Source organism: Rhinoraja longicauda, chromosome 20 (genome assembly GCF_053455715.1).
Source record: "Rhinoraja longicauda isolate Sanriku21f chromosome 20, sRhiLon1.1, whole genome shotgun sequence".
Lineage (NCBI taxonomy): Eukaryota > Metazoa > Chordata > Chondrichthyes > Rajiformes > Arhynchobatidae > Rhinoraja > Rhinoraja longicauda.
In genome coordinates, this window is record NC_135972.1 from 21,641,348 (window position 1) to 21,659,920 (window position 18,573).

Below are 18,573 nucleotides of genomic sequence, written 5' to 3' on the forward strand. Positions count from 1 at the left end.
CATTAATCCTCTCCTCTCCACCCCACTCCCCCTGCCCGGACTCTCCCTGAAGCGCGCCGAGCGCCGCGCCAAAGCAACCCGGAAGCGCGTGTGGGCGCCGCCTCCCATTGGCCGGGCCGCCGGGTGTATCGAGCTGCGGGCCGCCGCTATTGGCTGGCGGCAGCGATGACGTCTTTCGGAATGTTGCAGGGCGCCAGAGCGCGGATTTCGCGGCTTCGCCCGCGGTTCCCGGGAGAGAGAGAGACAGAGACACAGAGAGAAAGACACAGAGAGAGAGACACACACACAGAGAGAGACAGAGAGAGAGACATACAGACAGAGAGAGAGAGAGACAGACAGAGAAAGAGAGGGACAGAGAGACAGACATAGAGAGTAGGCACCGGGTAGACTGAGGATCGGTGGAGACAGGAGATAGGGGGAGACAAGAGGGTGGAGACGGGGGGACAGAGGGTGGAGACGGGGGGACAGAGGGTACCCGCTCTCCCAGCGCCGACACATGCAGCCGCTCTTCTCGCTGACCTCTCTAGAGCCTCCACACTGACACCGCTCTCACTCCCAGCCTAAGGTGAGTCAACTTCATTCATTCATTCATTCATTCATTAAAACCTCCAGTTAATGTAACAAACTCTCTGAAACTTAAGGCTCGCTCACTTCCCTCCAGAAGTTGTTCTGGATTTCCTCCAGAGGTTTTAAAGTCTCCCTTCCAGAATTTCAGTGTTCTCTGAACTTTCCCTGTTGAGTTTCCAACAAACCCTTCTCTCTTTCCGCCTGTTACTTTACGTAGAGCTCGGTAATGTAACTATCTACCACCTAACCATAGTTAATGCCCACAATAATCGTCTTCCACCCCGTTTTTAACCAGTGTCTTGTCTCCCTGAAGATCATGTCAAACAAACTGTGAATTGGACTGTCCACCTGATTTTTTTTTTGCGCCAAATTTTCAAAATAAAAACGAATGAACATCGGAACTATTCCCACATTTCAAACTCTTGTGACGAGTCAATTAAATATGTGGCAGTGAAATGCAGCAACCGATTTCGTTTTTATATTCTGTTTAGACGAGGGATTCCTAAAGGGATTTCTTTTCTAAAGTTGGTCTCCGACTTGGTGGCGCTACTTGGCGCTTAGAAAACTTGTAGTTGACTTTCGTAATAGGCAGTTGTACATGGAGGTCTGTGGCCAGCGCGCCCCGCTGCAGTTCTGTATCCCAGCGTCTTCTTACATCTTGCTGGGGATATCTTATTGTGGATAGTCTGGCAAATTAACTGTTAAAATCATTTATTACCAACGGGGTTTGTGGGTTGTTTTTTAAACTCCCTCAACAACATCCTTCCTATAGCTGAGCGACCTAACAAAATGTCACGCTAGAACGGGTACAGGAAAGATTTACCAGGAGGTTGCCAGGATAAGGGGGGGTTGAGCTACTGGGGAAGGTTGGGCAGGCTGGGACTTTATTTATTGGGGCGCAAGAGGAGGATGAAGGTCGATCTCATAGAGGTGTATAAAATCATGAGGGGAATAAATAGCGTAGATGCGCAGAATCTGGGGGAATCGAGAACCAGAGGACATGGGTTTAAGGGAGGGGGGGGGGGATTAAATAGGAACCCGAGGGGCAACTTTTTTACACAAACGGTGGTGGGTGTATGGAACGAGCTGCTGGAGGAGGTAGTTGAGTTAGGTGCTATCACAACATTTAAGAGACATTTGGACAGGTTTAGAGGGATATATGGGTCAAATGTGAGTGGGTGGGACTAGTGTTGCTGAGACATGCTGGTCGGTACGGGCAAGTTGGGCTGAAGGGCCCGTCTCCACGCTGTATGACCATGACTCAAATATATTCTGCTCCTTTTTTTTTCAGATGGCGTGTTTGAAATTAAGGGATCTTTTGAGTTTACGAATAGGAAAGTGTGATATAGCCCCACACTCTCTGAACGATGAAGTGCAAAATGCGCAAAAGGTACATTTTCAAGTTAGTTTCTTCTTCTGAGCTTTATCTTTTAAAATAAATGGATAGGAAAGGTTTGGAGGGATATGGGCCAAAGGCGGGCCATTGGGACTGGCTTAGATGGTTGTCATGGACAGGCTAGGACTTTATTCCTTGGCTTGGAGCGCAGGAGGCTCAGGTGTAATCTAAGGTGCAGAATATCGTGAGAACACAGGTTTAACGCGAGAGGGGAAATATTTAATAGGAACCTGAGGGGCAGCTTATTCACACAGAGGGTGGGGTTGTAGAACGAGCTGTCAGGGTGGAAATGTCAAAGACTAGAGGCCATAGGGGAAGGTTAGAGGGGAAAAGTTTAAAGGCAAAGGGCAGTGAAAACAATCTTTAAGTATTCTTTAAGGCAGACGTTAGGTAAATTCTTTAAAAAACTAAAGGGGTAAAACGTTACTGGGGATAGACAAGAATGTGGAGTCGAGGGTAAATACAATCTGGTCTGATCCCATTTAACCACAGCTAATCTACCTACAAACCTGCACGCCTTTGGAGTGTGGGAGGAAACCGGAGCACCCGGAGAAAACCCACGCGGTCACAGGGAGAACGTACAAACTCCATACAGACAGCACCCGTGGTCGGGATCGAACCCCGGTTTCTGGCGCTGTAAGGCAGCAACTCTAACGCTGTGCTGCCCTAGTGTCTGAGGAGATTCTATAGACTGCCACCCGAAGGCAGGAATGGCCAAAATTGGGCATATTGGTGATCGTGGGCAAGGCGGGCCGAAGAGCCTGTTTCCACGCTGTATGACGCTATGACTAAGACTCTGTGCTATCTATTCCCCTCATGATTTTATTAAGATCACCCCACATCCTCCTGCACTCCATGGAATAAAGCCCCAGTCTGCCCAACCTCTCCCTACAGCTCAGGCCCTCTGGGCCTGGCAGCATCCTCATAAATCTTCTCTGAACCCTTTCCAGCTTGACAACATCTTTCGTATAACAGGGTGACTGAAATTGAACATTTGGTCGGCAGACTTTACTGGTGGAGTCAGGCCGATGATACTCAAGGCAGCATTTAACAACAGGGCCCATATAACATAAGGCATGTTTGTTGATGGTACGGACGTTAAGTTTAGAGAAGTTCACGTGGCCAGAGTTAGGTAAATAGTTGGTATCCCGTGCTTGAAAGGACTAGCTTCACAAGCGTGTGTTATAGCTCCATTCAAGACGGCAAAAAATTGCAGAGACTTGCGGTCGTAGCCCAGCGCATCACGCAAACCAACCTCCCTTCCATTGACTTCATCTCCACTTCACGCTGCCTCAGCAAGGCCACCAGCATAATCAAGGACCAGTCTCACCCCGGCCACTCCCTCTTCCCCACTCTCCCATCAGGCAAGAGGCACAAAAGTGTGAAAACGCACAGCTCCAGATTCAGGGACAGTTTCTTCCCAGCTGTTGTCAGGGCAACTAAACCTTCCTCTCACCAACTAGAGACCTACCATTTACCTCATTGGAGACCCTCGGACTATCTTTAATTGGCTTGATTTTATCGTGCACTAAACGTCATTCCCTTCATCCTGTATCTCTACACTGTGGAAGACTCAATTGTAATCATGTCTGGTCTTACCACTGACTGGCTAGCATGCAACAAAAGCTTTTCACTGTACCTCGGTACACGTGACCATAATAAACTAAACTAGAGATTACAAGGATAGTCATTATAACACTATGTATAAGCAGATAACAGCAGATGCTGGTACAAATCGATTTATTCACAAAATGCTGGAGTAACTCAGCAGGTCAGGCAGCATCTCGGGAGAGAAGGAATGGGTGACGTTTCGGGTCGAGACCCTTCTTCAGACTGTAATCATGTCTGGTCTTACCACTGACTGGCTAGCACGCAACAAAAAGCTTTTCACTGTACCTCGGTACACGTGACCATACTAAACTAAAGGAGATTACAAGGATAGTCATTATAACACTGGCCCTTCGGCCCAACGAGTGGGCTATCAGCATCGCCGCTGCCTCCTGTCTGTGACCCGTTGCTCTTTCTGTGCCGTGCAGGAGAACAGGTTCAGGGGGTCGCCCAAGACCCCGGTAAAATCGGAGCTGGTGCCGGGCGGCGTTTCCAGGCGCAAGTGTTGTACCCCAGATCGGATTGAGCTAACGCCCATCAAGCCTGTGGACAAGCCGTCCCCCGAGCCCTGGTCCCCCACAGCCAACCTGCGGATGCTGATCAGCGCCGCCAGCCCTGACATCCGCGACCGGGAGAAGAAGAAGGAACTCTTCAGGCAGATCGAGAACGAGAAGGTCCGGGCTGCTGCCGACGTGATTCAGGTAGCTCTCTCTCCCCTCCTCCCTCCCGTTCAATCCCCTTCTCCAATGTCACACACGCACAACACACACACAGTGAGGCTCTTCTGCACAGACCACAAATGCACAGAGTCGCCACAATCTTGATGGCATTTAAAATAACATTTAAAAACAGATAACACAAACAGTATAAGTGCTGCTGGAAGTCCTGGAGTGCCCCCTGATCCAGGAAGCCGGCAGGCCCGTGACCCCGGAGAGCGCCCCCTCTCATCTGCCACTCGCTCCTGTGACCCCGGGCACCTCCTGACGCCCGACCTTGATCGGCCAACTCCTCGAGTCTGTCGGTGCCAGCGGCTCCCCCTTCCTCCTCCTCCCTCCCTCCCTCATCCCCTCTCCTCCTCTTCTCTCCCCCCTCCCTCCTCTCTCCCCCCTCCCTCCTCTCTCCCCCCTCCCTCCTCTCTCCCCCCCTCCCTCCTCTCTCCTCTCTCCCTCCTCTCTCCCCCCCTCCCTCCTCTCTCCTCCCCTCCCTCCTCTCTCCCCGTCTCCTTCCTCTCCCCCCCTCCCTCCTCTCTCCCTCCTCCCCTCCCTCCTCCTCCCTCCTCTCTCCCCCCCTCCCTCCTCTCTCCCCCCTCCCTCCCCTCCTCCCTCCTCTCTCCCCCCTCCCTCCCCTCCTCCCTCCTCTCTCCCCCCTCCTCCTCCCCTCCCTCCTCTCTCCTCTCTCCCCCCCTCCCTCCTCCCTCATCTCTCGCTCCTTCCTCCTCTCTCCCCCTCCCTCATCTCTCCCTTCCCTCCTCTCTCCCTTCTCCCCCTCCTCTTCCTCCTCCCTCATCTTCCCCCTCTCTCCTCCATCCCCTCCCTCCTCTCCCCCTCCTCCCTCTCCTCTCCCTCATCCCCCTCCTCTCCCCCTCCCTCCTCTCTCCCCCCTCCCTCCTCTCTCCCCCCCCCTCCCTCCTCTCTCCCTCATCCCCTCCACCTCCACTCTCCGGGCTTCCCCCTGCACTTGGCTACTTGGTCTTCTTTCTCTGCCATGGCGGGTCTTTGTTCTCGACGCTCCGCCTGTCCATGTTCCTCCTTCCTCCCTCTCGCAGCCACTTTGCCGGCCGGGCTGATCCATGTTGGTGCCGGCCTTGTCCACACCGGTACCGCCCGTGTAGCCGTCGCCGGCAGCTCCTCCCTCCCTCGTGTTGAGTTTTAAGCCACATCCCACTACACCGCTGGGTTCAGTTTTGGAGAGGGTGGCGGGAGTTGTGGAAGAGCTGGGGGGGAGAGAGGAAAGAGGAGAGAAGCAGATTACACAATAACTATGTGAAATGCGTGGAGAGCGAGCAACAAAAGCTGTTCACTCGGTGCATGTGAAAATAAACGTGACTCCTTTAGCAGCAGCTGTAGAGTTGCTGCCCTACCCCTAAGGATAAGGGGGAAGTCATTTAGGACCGAGATGAGAACGTTTTTTTTCACACAGAGAGTGGTGAGTCTGTGGAATTCTCTGCCACAGAAGGTAGTTGAGGCCAGTTCATTGGCTATATTTAAGAGGGAGTTAGATGTGGCCCTTGTGGCTAAAGGGATCAGGGGGTATGGAGAGAAGGCAGGTACGGGATACTGAGTTGGATGATCAGCCATGATCATATTGAATGGCGGTGCAGGCTCGAAGGGTCGAATGGCCTCCTCCTGCACCTATTGTCTATGTTTCTATGTTCCTACCCCTGCCCCTGGGGAGAGGCAGCCCATCACATGGGGACACAGGGAGCCCCCACTCCTGGGGCACAGAGCCGAGAGATCACCCACCCACACTCACCATCCTCACACCCACACCTGGGGAGAGAGAGAGAGAGAGACCCGGGTGTAGGATAGTGCTAGTGTACGGGGAGAACGCTGGTCAGTGTGGACACGGTGGGCCGAAGGGCCTGTCTCCATGCTGTGCCTCTGCACTAAACTAAAACGAAACTACTTAAAAGATATTTGACACGGGGAACGTACAAACTCCGCACAGACAGTACCCACAGGCTTGTAGCCTTGCAGCGTCAGAGACCCGGGTTCGACCTTGAATATCATATCATATCATCATATATATACAGCCGGAAACAGGCCTTTTCGGCCCTCCAAGTCCGTGCCGCCCAGTGATCCCCGCACATTAACACTATCCTACACCCACTAGGGACAATTTTTACATTTACCCAGCCAATTAACCTACATACCTGTACGTCTTTGGAATATGTACTGTACGTTCTCCCTGTGACCGCGTGGGTTTTCTCTGGGTGCCTTGGTTTCCTCCCACATTCCAAAGACGTGCGGGTTTTTAGGTTAATTGTTTTTTTGGTAAAATTGTAAATGATCTCTCGTGTATAAGATGGTGTAAGAAAGTAACTGCAGATGCTTGTACAAATCGAAGGTATTTATTCACAAAATGCTGGAGTAACTCAGCAGGCCAGGCAGCATCTCGGGAGAGAAGGAATGGGTGACGTTTCGGGTCGAGACCCTTCTTCAGACTGATGTCAGGGGGGGCGGGACAAAGGAAGGATATAGGTGGAGACAGGAAGATAGAGGGAGAACTGGGAAGGAGGAGGGGAAGAGAGGGACAGAGGAACTCATAAGATGGTGCTCGCTGGTCGGTGCAGACTTTGATTTATATGCTGTAACTGTAATTCTTTTTTGTGCACAATCCGCAGGCATTGCCACTTTCATTTCACTGCACATCGTGTATGTGCATGTGACAAATAAACTTGACTTGACTCGGTGGGCTGTTTCCACGCTGTATCTCTAAAATCTAAAGATCCTGGGTGCTACCATGACTTGCGCTGCTGCCTGTGTGGAGTGTGCGCGTTCTCCCTGTGACCGAGTGGGGCGTGATCAGGTGGTGATGGGGGATGGGTGGGTGCGGGACATGGAGGTGCCCACTGCTGCCCTGGTCTGTGCGAGTGGGTGACGGGACATGGGCGTGTTGGTCTAAGCATTGAGATTCCCCCGTGAAGCATGAGGCCGCCCTCTCTCTCTCTGCAGCTCGCCGGCGCCGAGGAGGCAGTGCCCGACGGGTTTGACCAGCAGCGGCCCAGCAGGAAGCAGAAGAGCCTGGGGCTGCTGTGCCAGAAGTTCCTCGCCCGCTACCCCGACTACCCGCTGCCCGCAGAGAAAACGGACATCTCCCTGGACGAGGTGGCGAGCGAGCTCGGTGAGTGGAGCAGGCCGCGGGCCCCAGCGTGGCTGCTGATTCCCGTGGAGATGCCATTCGGCCCATCGAGGCCATGCTGGCCGGATTGGAGAGTAACCAACCCTCTCCCGCCCCTATACCCCCCCCCCCCCCTTCACATTTCAATCCTTTTGTCTCGCACCTTCAGTGTGGTTTCATCTCTGGCCTTTGCCCGCCACCTGCCTCTATCCACCTGTACCCTCACCTGTATCCACCTATCACTCACCACGTTTTATCCAGCTCCTCCCTTTCAACTTTCTTCTTCCTTCGCCCCTCTCCCTAATCTGTCTGAATGTCACAGCTCAAAATGTCACCCATCCTTTTTCTCCAGAGATGCTGCCTGACCCGCTGAGTTACTCCAGCACTTTGTCCTTTTTCGTAATCCAGCATCTGCAGTTGGTGTGGTCCTATGGAAGCCTCTGTACCTGCGGGGACGTGGGGCTGCGGGCGTGTGGGATCTCCGTGTGGCAGGCTGGTTCTCACCCCAGGGTTGGGCGTGGAATCTCCCTCTGCCCCCATGTGATGGGCTGCCTCTCTCCCCAGGGGTAGGGGTAGGGCTGTGGGATCTCCCCATGCCCCAGGGTTGTGTGTGTTAGAGAGTGTGTCTGTGAGTGTGTGAGTGAGTGTGTGTTTGTGTATGTGTCAGTGTGTGTGTGTGAGTATGTGTGTGTGTATGTGAGTGTGTGTGTATGTAGTGTGTGTGAGAATGAGTGGGTGTATGTAAATGTGTACGTAGTGTGTGTATGTATGTGAGAGTGTGTATGTGTGTGTGAGTATGTGTGTGTATGTGGGTGTGAGTATGTGTGTGTATGTGGGTGTGTGAGAATGAGTGAGTGTATGTGAGTGCAAGTGTGTATGTAATGTGTGTATGTAATGTGTGTTTGAGTGTGTATGTAGCGTGTGTATGTGTGTGAGTGAGTGCAAGTGCAAGTGTGCAAGTGTGTATGTTTGTGAGTGTGTATGTAGTGAGTGTGAGTATGTGTGTGTGTGTTTAAGTGTGTGTGAGTGTTTGTGTGTGTGAGTATATGTAGTGTGTGTGAGTGTATGCGAGTGTGTGTAGTATGTGTGTGTGAGTGTGTGTATGTGTGAGTGTGTATGTAGTGTGAGTGTATGTGTGAGTGTGTGTGTGTGTGAGTGAGTGAGTGTGATCTTTGTGTAACGGGCTGCTCTGTCTCCAGGAGTGGAGCGACGGCGTATCTATGACATTGTCAACGTGCTGGAGTCTCTGCAGCTGGTGAGCCGTGTGGGCAAGAACCAGTACTGGTGGCACGGGCTGCCCGGCCTCGCCCTCACCCTCAGCGCCCTCAGGAGGAGAGGGGAACAGCTGGGCTACGCCCAACAACTGGCACAGCTGCAGCGGCACCTGTACGGCAAGAAGGAGGAGGGGAGAGAGGTGGACCGGGCACTGGGCACCTGGCCCCAGCCAGCCTCTCCCAACACCAGGAGCAAAGCAGGTAGAACGGATGCACGAGGAACTGCAGAAACAAGACACAAAGTGCTGGAGTAACTCAGCACGTCAGACAGCCTCTCTGGAGAACATGGATAGGTGACCTTTCGGGTCGGGACCCTTCTCCAGAGATGCTGACTGACCCACTGAGTTACATCAGCATTTTGTTTTGTTTTCGATCACGACCCTTCTCCAGAAATGCTCCAGCATATTGTGTCTTTCTTTGGTATAAACCAGCATCCTTCTTACTACTGTTTTTAAAACATTCTGGCTTGAAACGGCAGTATAATTTCAGGACAAGTTCTTCCTTTAGACTTTGGAGATACAGGGTGGAAATAGGGCCATTGGCCCACCGAGTCCGCACTGACAAGTGTAGCGATCGCCCCGTACACGAGCACTGTCCTACACACTGGGCATGATTTACACTGGCCAGGTTAATCCACATTCCCAACTGGAAACTAAATCGGGGTGGAGGGGTGAGTGGGATGGGGACAGGGCAGGCACGGGATTGGAATAGGGACGGGAGGAAGAAAGGGGAGGGGTGAGGTGGGGAGATGGCGGGTGGGGGAGGAACGAGGCGCGGCAGGGGGAGGGGACAGGACGGTCGGGGGGGGGTGGGGGGAGAGAGAGGAGGGCAAAGCTGGCAGCAGTTGGCATTTGGTTCTGTGTTGGAGAGGCCTCTGCCGCCCCCTCCTGGCCGTTGGGGAAGTGCGGTCTGCGGAGAAGAGCTCTGTCCAGTCCAGTGTTTCATTGACACGTGCGTTGACAACAGAACAGTGCTCGTAGCAGCAGAACAGGTCTATGTTTGTTATAACACACAGATACATGTAAAGGTTAAAAAAATGCAATAAATTAATAACGGAGTATCACGTAACCATAACAACACAAAGCATGGTCCAAGCAAATACATGGTCTTCGACAGAGCTGACGGCTTATCATATCATATCATCATATATATACAGCCGGAAACAGGCCTTTTCGGCCCACCAAGTCCGTGCCGCCCAGTGATCCCCGCACATTAACACTATCCTACACACTAGGGACAATTTTTTTAATTTTTTTTACATTTACCCAGCCAATTAACCTACATACCTGTACGTCTTTGGAGTGTGGGAGGAAACTGAAGATCTCGGAGAAAACCCACGCAGGTCACGGGGAGAACGTACAAACTCCTTACAGTGCAGCACCCGTAGTCAGGATCGAACCTGAGTCTCCGGGGCTGCATTCGCTGTAAAGCAGCAACTCTACCGCTGCGCTACCGTGCCGCCCCGGCTTAGAGCTGTGCTGTGTTCAAGAGCCTGATGGTTCTTTTCTTTTGCTGCCCTGGATTGTTAAAATATTGTGAACAAACATAGCACATGACACCTAAACAATGCTGTATTAATCCCGGTCTCTATTGCCCCATTTCCCTCCCTCTTTTCAACTTGCCTCCCTCTCCCCCTCCCAATCTCTTTACCCTCCCTCGCACTGATTCTCCCCACCCATCCTCCTGCCTCCCTCTCTTTTTCTCCTGTCCCTCCCTTTCCACCCTCTTTCCTGCCCTCCCTTCACCCTTCCCGTCCTCACTCCCTTTCTCCTCACCCATCCTCCCCTACTTCTTTCTCCCCTCCCTCTTTCTCCCATCCCTCTTTCTCCCCTCCCTCTTTCTCCCCTCCCTCTTTCTCCCCTCCCTCTTTCTCCCCTCCCTCTTTCTCCCCTCCCTCTTTCTCCCCTCCCTCTTTCTCCCCTCCCTCTTTCTCCCCTCCCTCTTTCTCCCCTCCCTCTTTCTCCCCTCCCTCTTTCTCCCCTCCCTCTTTCTCCCCTCCCTCTTTCTCCCCTCCCTCTTTCTCCCCTCCCTCTTTCTCCCCTCCCTCTTTCTCCCCTCCCTCTTTCTCCCCTCCCTCTTTCTCCCCTCCCTCTTTCTCCCCTCCCTCTTTCTCCCCTCCCTCTTTCTCCCCTCCCTTTAACTCCCCTCCCTTTAACTCCTCTCCCCCCCCTCTCTCCCCCCTCTCTCTCCCTGCCAGTGTGCATGAACAGCAGGAAGGACAAGTCCCTGCGCATCATGAGTGAGAAGTTTGTGATGCTCTTCCTCGTGGCCGAGCCCAGGACGATCGCCCTCGACGCTGCGGCCAAAATCCTCATCGATGACGGGCAGCCCGAGAGCACGGACAACAGCAAGTTCAAGAGTAAGGGGGCTGGTCCAGGAGATAGAGGAGAGTGGAGGGCAAAGGGGGGGTAGACCTTGGGGGTGGGGAGGGGAACGAGGAGATGGAGAAATGAGGGAGAAGAAGACGGACTTGAGAAGAAGGAAAGTGGGGTTGAGGGGTGGGGGCGGGAGAAGGGGGTGAACTGGTCAGGGAACAGAGGGAGGCGAGTAGGGTGGACTTGGTGGGGTGAGGGGGGATGAAAAGGGGGAGACCCGGGGGTGAGGGAGAAGTGGAGGCCTTGTGGGAAGACAGGCGGCAGGGGCATGGGGCAGGTGGGACGGACCGGGCAGGGGACGGTGAGGAAATGCGTGGGAGTGGGGGGGGGGGGGTTCTGGTGGTCCCAGGGACTGGACACCGCCGACCGGCGGGTGGGTCTCCCGTTGCACTCTCCCCGGCCTCTCACTCTGCTCTTTCCTCCCCCAGCCAAGATCCGCCGGCTGTACGACATTGCCAACGTGCTGACCAGTCTGGGGCTCATCAAGAAGGTTCACATCAACGAGAGGGGCCGCAAGCCGGCGTTCAAGTGGGTCGGACCCCTCACCCCGGGCAGGCCTGACGGTGAGGCCCACAGCATCATCAGACTTCAGTCTAGTTTAGAGATACAGCACGGAAACAGGCCCTTCGGCCACCGAGCCCACTCTGGACAATGAGAAGAGGCTTGGATAGACTGGGTCTGTTTCCCTTGGAGGATGAAGGGTGACCTCAGAGAGCTTTATAAAACCATGAGGATCCTTTTACTTTAGCTTGGAGATGGCCCTTCTGCCCGTCAAGTCCAGGCCGACCAGTGTACACCCATTCACACTAGTTATATGTTATCCCATCTTCCCTACACGTGAGGGGCGATTTACAGAGAGCAATTAACCTACAAACCCGCACGGCAGTGGGATGGGGGAAGACACCCAGGCGGACGTGCAAACTCCACACGATTGTCAGTTATAGTCCCAATGTCTGAATAGAGTCTTGTTTGTAAACCAGCATCTGCAGTTCCCTGGTGTGACACATAGATGTTATATTATAAACAAAAATTCAATAGATTAATAACCCAAAGCTGGTACAAAAAACCCAATGTCCACGGTGCGACCAAAGATGGCCAATGGGCGTCCGTAGGTGACGTCCGTCGTGTGGTGTAGTGTTCGAGAGCCTGAAGGTTGTTGGGAAGAAGCTGTTCTTGAACCTGGAGCTCACGGTTGTCAGGCTCCTGCACCTTCTTCCCAACGGTAACAGCGAGATGAGAGCGTGGCCAGGGTGGAGTCGGCCTTTGCTGGCTGTCTTTGTGAGGTTCAGGAACACCACTGATTTTCTGGTGTCCTTGGTTTCACGGCACAGGTTTGCCGAGCTACGGCACTGCCGTATACACGCCGACCGGCGCCGCGGAGACGACCAGACCCGTCGCAGTGACTGTGGGGGGCAGGCGGCCGAGCCAATGTTCAATCGGTTCACCAAATGGTGTCCTGGCCGACCATTCGTCACCCCGCTCCCCTCACAGAGTGGGCAGAGGTGCGTTACTCTGTGCAGGGTTCACCACTGCCTGCCTTTCAGCTTTCCCCAAGAAGTGGATTTGGAACTGATCCGTGACTCGTTGGGAATTGCTGCTGTCACGGAATCTCTCGACCGGGCCACGGTGGAGAGAGCCACACGACAAGCTCAGACCCCGGGCACTGTTCTGGCCCCCATTGTTTATAAAGCCATGCAGCACAGAAACAGGCCCTTCAGCCCAACTTGCCCATGCTGACCAAAGATTCCCCCATCTGCACGAGACACACCTGTCTGCATTTGGCCCTGAACATTTCTATCCATGTACCTGCCCAAATGTCTTTTAACGGCATGTTATATATAGTACCTGCCTCAACTAACTCCTCTGGCAGCTGTGGAGTTAGAATAGAACGCGTTTAATTAGGCTCGTCCAGTGGCGCAGCGGTAGAGGTACTGCCGTACAGCGCCAGAGACCCGGATTCCATCCTGACTACGGGTGCTGTCTGCGTAGTTTGTACGTTCTCCCTGTGACCACGTGGGTTTTCTCCGGGAGCTCCGGCTTCCTTCCACGCTCCAAAGACGTGCAGGTTTGTAGTTAATTGGCTTTGGTAAAATAGTGAATTGCCCCTAATGTGTCGGGTAGTGCTAGAGTACGGGGTGATCGCAGGTCGGCAAGGACTGAGTGGACCATGGGACATGCTTCCGCGTTGTATCTCTAAACTAAACTGAGCTTTAATTCTCAGTGGATGCAAAGAGACTTTTATTTCCAGCCCCCATCTTAAATCTGCGTGCGGGTCTATATCGAGGCCTTCTGGTGATCGCTGTCTCCCCACCCCCCGCGGGTACATCTGCAGGAGGGGAGTGTTTGACTTTCATTTCCGCCTTGTGTCTCCCTTGCCACAGGGACAGTGGATGCAGAAGACCCATGCGGTAAAATGGCGCAGCTGGCTGCTGCCTGCAGGCTCCAGTTCGAAGAAGACTGCAAGTGAGTTCTCCTGCGGTGATCCTCTGCCCCCTTTCGCCCTGACACCTCTGGACCTGGTCACCGTGACCCAGTAATTCCGGGTGTCCGTTGCCCTGGTACAGCGGGTAGAGCCGATGCCTCACAGCGCCAGAGGTCAATCCTCTGGTCTCGGATGGTCAGACCACATTTGGAGCATTGTGAGCAGGTTTGGGCCCCCTATCTGAGGAAGGACATGCTGGTGTTGGAGAGGATCCAGAGCAAGTGTACAAGAATGATCCCAGGGATGATTGAGTTAACGTACGAGGAGAGCATGAGGGCCCTGTACTCGCTGGAGGTTAGGACGATGAGGGGACCTCATTGAAACTCACCGAATAGTCAAAGGCCTGGATAGAGTGGATGTGGAGAGGATGTTTCCATCAGTGGGAGAGTCTAGGACCAGAGGGCACAGCCTCAGAATAAAAGGACGTACCTATAAAAAGGAAATGAGGGTGAATTTCTTTAGCCAGAGGGTGGTGAATCTGGAATTCATTGCCACAGACGGCTGTGGAGGCCAAGTCATTGGGTATTTTTAAAGCGGAAATTGATAGGTACTTGATAAGTAAGGGCGTCAAAGGTTATGGGGCGAAGGCAGGAGAATGGGGTTGAGAGTTCATTCATTGAACATAATGTTGAGTAACTGGAGACAAAAAGTATTGAATAATGTTGAGAAACATAGATGAGCCAAGATAGAATTGCAACGTAGACAAGGGACTGAATGGCCTCATTCTGCTCCTGAAACCCATGTCCTGTGGTATTTGATTGTGCGGGTCTGGGCAACAGTGTATATTTACCTTGTCCCTCCCCTTGCTTCCCAGAGGCTTGGAATGTGGTCGGGAGGATGGAAGTGTGCGTCGGGAGGTCGTTCCTGTGGTGGTCACCACTGTGGCCGGCTCCCGCACCGAGCCTGTCGCTCAGACTGACCGCCGGTTGACCGTCTGCCTCCGCGGAGACGGGAAGGAGGCCGGCGTTCCCCCGCCGGGCCCCGGCTCGGACGAAGGCTTCTCCGGTTTCCACGGCAGCCGGCCCCTGGTGCTGCTCCAGGGGCTGCCCTCCGCCCCCCTGCTGCTGATGTGCGGCAACGTGGACCCCAGCGCACTGCCCCCGCCCTCCCACCCGGGAGAGACGGCCCCACTGGGAACCGGGGAACGGACGGACCGGGACCTCCGCAAGCGCCGTCTCGCGGAACGAACCCCGCTGCCAGGCGCAGGCGGGCAAGAGGAGGAAGACCGGCCCAGAGCAAAACGCCACAGAGCTCTGTGCTCCCCTGAGTGTGACTCTGTTGTCTTTCCCCCCCACCACCCGACCCCACTGTCGGGCATCCCGACCCCCCCCGGCATCGCCTCCGACACTCCGAGTGGACAACCCCACACCGGGCCCTGCCACTGCCTCCCCGCTGCCTCCGGTAAGTGATACAACCTTCTGTGTGGACATGTGCTATCTCCTCTCACTCTCCCTCTTGGAGTCTTAGACTTGTATCGTGTGGAAAGGCCCTTCGCCCCAACTTGCCCACACCGACCAACTTGCCCCATCTAAACTCGTCCCACTTGTCCACGTTTGCCCCGTATCCCTCTAAACCTAAGATAGACACAAAGTGCTGGAGTAATTCAGCGGACCAGGCAGCATCTCCGGAGAAACTGGATAAGTGACGTTTCCGATCGGAGCGCTTTTTAAGTAGAGAAAGGTCCCGACCCAAAACGTTACAGAACCGCGCCAGAAACCCAGATTCGATCCGGTCTACGGGTACTGTCTGTACAGAGTCTGTACGTTCTCCATGTGGGTTTTCTCCGGGTGCTTCGATTTCCTCCCACACTCCAAAGACATGCGGGTTTGTAGGTTAATGGGCTTCTGTAAATTGTCCTTGGTGTGTAGGATAGGAGAGGAATAGATTTGGACACACAGATTCTCTTGCCCAGAGTAGGGGGATCAAGAACCGGAGGGCTTAGGTTTCAGGTGAGGGGAGAAAAATGTAATAGGAACCTGAGGGGTAACCTATTCACACAAAGGGTGGTGGGTGTATGGAACGAGCTGCTGGAGGAGGTAGTTGTAATCATGCACGGTCTTAACGCTGACTGGAAAACATGCAACGATAAGCTTGTGACAATAAACTAAACTAAATTAAACAAAGATGTGCAAGTTTGTACATTAATTGGCTTCTGTAAATTGTTCCTAGTGTGTGGGATAGAAGTAGTGTATGGGGTGATTGTTGGTCCGGCTCGGACTCAATGGGCCGAAGGGGCTGTTTCAACGCTGTATCTCTAAAGTCTAAAGTGTGTGTTTTGTGTGCTCTCTCCCCACCCTCACCCATACTTTTTGTCTCCAGGTCTGAGTGAGTTGAACTTGCTACTCGCCGCTGTGCCCGGCCAGGGGCGGTTCACCATCCCCCTCGGGCACCTGGCCCCGACCAGCCTCCCCTGCCAGGTGATGGTGCCCGTCTTCTGCCAGGCCCTGCCCTCCTCCGTGCCCGGCTGCAGCTCCCTGCACCTGGGCCTCCTCCCCGCCGCCCAGCTCCTGATGGGCGGACTTCCCTCCTCTCCTCCGGCCAGCCCTGCCGCCGGATCCTCATCGCCGGAGCGCCACGCTCTCTCCACCGCGCTCGGCTCCCGGGAAAGCACTCCGTCCGAGCCGCACCACCCTGCCCTTCAACACGTTGCAATCATCAAGCTGCAACACCAGGTACGTTGAGTTTAGTTTATTGTCGCATGTACTGAGGTACAGTGAAAAGCTTTTGTTGCGTGGTGAGACTATAGATGATTACAATCATTTAGTAGTGGCGCAGTAGTCGGGTTGCTGCCTCACAGCACCAGAGACCCATTTTCAATCCTAACTACGGGCGTTTGTCTGTTCAGAGTTTGTACGCTCTCCCCGTGATTGCGTGGGTTTTCTCCGGGTGCTCCAACATTCTAAAGACGTGCAGATTTGGAGGTTAATTGGCTTCTGTAAATTGTAAATTGTCCCTAGTGTGTGGGACAGCAGAGGAATAGATTGGGTGGACACACAGTCTCTTGCCCAGAGGAGAGGAATCAAGAACCAGGGGACATCGGTTTAAGGTGAGGGGGGGGAAATTTAATAGGAGCCGGAGGGGTAATTTTTTTCACATGTTTTTTTGGTGGGTGTTTGGGACAAGCTGCCAGAGGAGGTAGTTGAGGCCGGTATTATTGCAAAGTTTAAGAAACATTTAGACAGGTGCATGGATAGAACAGGTTGAGGGGTGTGGGCCAAACGCAGGCAGGTGCGACTAATATAGATGGGGCATGCTGGCCGACGAGGGCACGTTAGGCCAAAGGGCTTGTTAGGCAAGTTAGGCCGAAGGGCTTGTTTCCACGCACTCTAATAGTGTGTGGGGTGATCGCTGGTTGGTGTGGACTCGGTGGGCTGAAGGGCCTGTTTCCATGCTGTATCTCTGAACTCTCAAGGGTGTGAATGGTTGATGTCTGAGGTTATATCTGGAGGAGTGCCGGTGATGAGTTTGAGTTTGGTTGTGCAACGCTGTCCCTGTTTTGCAGCCGGCGCCGGATGTGGCACGCAAGGACATTCAGCGGCCGTGCGTGGAAACCTACTTCCACACGCCTGTCCCTGCAGCTCAGCGCAAACAGCTGGAAGGAGTGCCAATCAAAACGGCATCGCCCGCCCAACGCAAGCTGGAAATCGAGAACAGCATCGGCAAGTGAATTCACCCCCTCGCCCACCTCCAGTGGGTTGCACCCCCAGTGGAACGTGAACTGGTGCCGCCAACCCCACCCGCGTAAGGTGACGGGAGCTCCCAATGTTATCCAGACTGCTCGGCCCTTCACACATCCATGGATTCCACCCTCATCATTAACGGAGGGTGGTGATTTTAAATCGTCGTTTCCCTCCCGCAGTTTGCTGGGAGGGTTTTTTTTTATCGTAACGCACTGAGTTACATTTTAATATATTAATGATTGCCGGTGCTATCTCCAATGGAAACCTGGAGGGCTGCTTCCCTGCGGGTTTCAGAGAGAACGTAACTTAAAGCGGTCCTCGGCAGGTAGGGAACGCGGAGGTCGGGGAACGCTGGTGACCCTCGACTGACAGGAACTGTTAGAATAACATGCAGTGGTGCCTGCTGCCCTTGGATCATTCTCTCTCTGCATGTGATGTCCATCTCCTGTGCAAGGTGCAGGTTAGCAATGTGAATGTTTTATCCATCTGCAAAATACTGTGACCTTTATAATGGTGCCGGCCATTTCCTCCCCCCTCCTCTGACCAAAAGATATCACTCAGGAAGAAAGTCTCACAGCACAGAAACAGACCCACTTTCCCGTACTGACCAAGATGCCTCAACTGCACTGGTTCCGCTTGCCCACATTTGGCCCACATCCCTCGAACACTTTCCTATCCATGTACCCATCCAAATGTCTTCTAAAGGTTGTCAGAGTACCGTCGGATTATTTTGGCGTAAAGAATAACACCGCCACAATTGGATGGAACTTCCACCTTCAACTAATCCAACTTGTCACCCCCAGCTTCCACCCCTTGCCCGACACACTGGGGCCATTTGACAGAGGCCAGTTAACCTACAAACCTGTACGTCTTTGGGATGTGCGAGGAATCCGGAGGAAACCCACGCTGTCCCAGGGAGAACAGCGCCCGGGTCTATGGCACTGAGAGGTATCAGCTCTATCAGCTGCCCCACCCTTATCCGAAGCTCAATTGTTTTTTAATTGGTCTGCTTCTGCTTGGAAGCGGGGTTGCAATGATCAATGTCGTGAAGTTGGAATGGATGCAGACTCACCAGTGATTATTCCCCAGAAGGCAGCTAAGGGGTGACCTTTTAGTTTAGTTTAGAGATACAGTGTGGAAACAGGCCCTACGGCCCACCGAGTCCACAACGACTAGTGATCACCTCGTACACTAGCACTATCCTACACACTAGGGACAATTTACAATTTTTACAGAAGCCAAATAACCCACAAACCTGAGTGTCTGGAGTGTGGGAGGGAACCGTAGCACCTGGTCCATGTGGTCACGTGGTGAATGTGCAAACTCTATACAGACAGCACCCGTAGTCAGG

The 18,573-nt window shown here is 53.6% G+C and overlaps 2 protein-coding genes across 2 annotated transcripts in view; one reads left to right on the top strand and one right to left on the bottom strand.

Annotated features, from left to right (window-relative positions):
* Positions 1-18,573, bottom strand: part of nav3 (neuron navigator 3) — a 579,072-nt gene that overhangs the window by 387,328 nt on the left and 173,171 nt on the right. The window lies entirely within an intron of this gene.
* e2f7 (E2F transcription factor 7) lies at positions 490-17,209 on the top strand. The gene is made up of 11 exons (XM_078416580.1): positions 490-565; positions 1,859-1,957; positions 4,000-4,272; positions 7,261-7,414; positions 8,611-8,886; positions 10,883-11,044; positions 11,489-11,623; positions 13,442-13,523; positions 14,357-14,943; positions 15,862-16,214; positions 17,045-17,209. Exons 2-11 carry the CDS (start codon positions 1,859-1,861, stop codon positions 17,207-17,209), a joined length of 2,286 nt encoding a protein of 761 aa, XP_078272706.1. The 5' UTR covers positions 490-565.